The 1,969-nt window shown below is 36.3% G+C and overlaps 1 protein-coding gene across 1 annotated transcript in view; it reads left to right on the forward strand.

Moving 5' to 3' along the window:
- kdm1b (lysine demethylase 1B) overlaps positions 1-744 on the forward strand; it is a 21,678-nt gene extending 20,934 nt beyond the window's left edge. Inside the window, exon 19 of the mRNA XM_073822057.1 lies at positions 233-744. Within this exon, the coding sequence (XP_073678158.1) occupies positions 233-316 (84 nt within the window). The 3' untranslated portion in view covers positions 317-744. The remainder of the gene's footprint in view (positions 1-232) is intronic.
- Positions 745-1,969: the final 1,225 nt, after the last annotated feature.

Genomic DNA, 1,969 nt, shown 5'->3' on the forward strand with positions numbered 1-1,969 from the left:
TCTCAGTCTGTGTGGAATGAATGTATACATTATACAAGTTTCACTTCTTGAATAGAATTAGTGAAATAAATCCACTTTTTGAAGATCTTCTAATTATATGAGCAGCACCTGAACTGTGCCGAGACACAGAACCGAACTGAAACTGTTATTAAATAACCAAGGTATATATTGAACAGTGGGCTGACTGTGTTGTTGCATCACTACCAAATGACCATTTGTGGTATTTCTGTAGGCCACGAACAGACACTTTCCTCAGACGGTGACGGGTGCGTATCTGAGTGGAGTGCGTGAGGCCAGTAAGATCGCAGCGCTGTAGAACCACATCTCATCCAGAACCAGCTCAGCATTAGGACTCGGGATCACCTGTACAGGTGACCTGAACACACACACACACACACACACACACACACACACACACTGATGACACAGAATGATAAAGAATGATGTCTCTCACACACACATCAGTGTTCCTCTGCAGGTCTTTTACTGAATCAATGAACTTTCACCTTTGACGGTTTTGATGCTGTGTTAAACATCAGTTTGTCATCATGTCACGAGCTGTTTTGTGTATTTCACATCTGAATGATATGAGCTGATGTGATTTTCTGCTGGAATGATGGGTTTTGTAAGATTATGTAAAGAGATGCACATGAAGCTTTATTCTGTAAATTGTCTTTTGTCATGGATATCTGTTCAAATTAATTATAGAACTATTTTTGCTCAATTACACTTGATTTGAAACGGGCTCCGTTTTGTTGTTGAGATCCTTTGTTCCTCTAAAATGATTAAAAATGATAAATTATTCTACAACCCATTCTGCCTTCTGCTGGAGTTTATAACCGAGTGTCTGTGAAGAACTGAGGTTATTCTAGTAGAGAAATCTGGTTTATTTACTGGAGTAACTTAGTAAGAGTGTAGACTATTTGAGTAGCACATGCTGTCATATAGCAGTCATATTGTTGACAACATAAATCACATGAAGTCAGCTAAAGAAGTCACGGATCACGTGATTGACACTCCATCATAGTGAAGACACCCTAGGTATGTATTATTTAATTTACATAAAATACTGTTTTTCATACATTTTTGAAATGAGAAAGACAAAGCAACACTGTATGACATCTGACAGCGTGGACCAGAGCACCATCAGTGAAACACATGGCACCGGACACAAACCTTGAAGGGCGACTGCTGTTGATTTCTTTTATTTCTGTTTAAGATAGAATCCTCTCACTGTTTAAAAGTTCTTGCACGCTGCTGAATATTGCTGCTCACAAATCTTCTCATTACAACACATGAAGTCTAGATATTGTGAAAGATTCTTTGTGCATGTATTTATTATAAGAGCTTTATATGTACCTGAAGTTAGTATTTCTAAATTTAAATTAAAATGTATTTGACACAAACCACATGAGATCGCTGACAATTAATTGATATTAGAGTCAAAAAATATAAAAGTATTTATTTCACATCAAATCTCTACGATCGTGGGTGGGTATCTGAACTTACTTTATATAAGTAGAAAATGTATTTATACATACAGAGTAGGTAGCAGTTACGGACTATGATCATGTGTGATGTCTTCAAGGTATGCACTTTGATTGTAAATATTTGTGAATAAGGAATACTCACAGAAAGTTGTCATGAGATGCTATTGGAGCACAAATGCGGAGATGCAAAATGTGCAGGGGCCTCCAGGAACGTGGTTAGGAGCCACTGATCTAGGTTAAAACAAGACTGAATTTGGGCTGTCAGTGAAAATTTAATAGACGTCTAACCATAGCCCAAGAATAGACTAGACATCAGATAGACAGCTAATAAATGCCTACATATATACATCTATCGGCAACAAAATGGCAATCCATCCAAACAAATTAAATATACAGCTTTTATTGAGAAAAAATATTTTTTTAAACAACTTGAAGACAATACAAAATGATAAAAAAATTAATGCAGAATAAAATATATT

This window comes from Garra rufa, chromosome 17 (genome assembly GCF_049309525.1).
Source record: "Garra rufa chromosome 17, GarRuf1.0, whole genome shotgun sequence".
NCBI classification, from domain to species: Eukaryota; Metazoa; Chordata; class Actinopteri; order Cypriniformes; family Cyprinidae; genus Garra; species Garra rufa.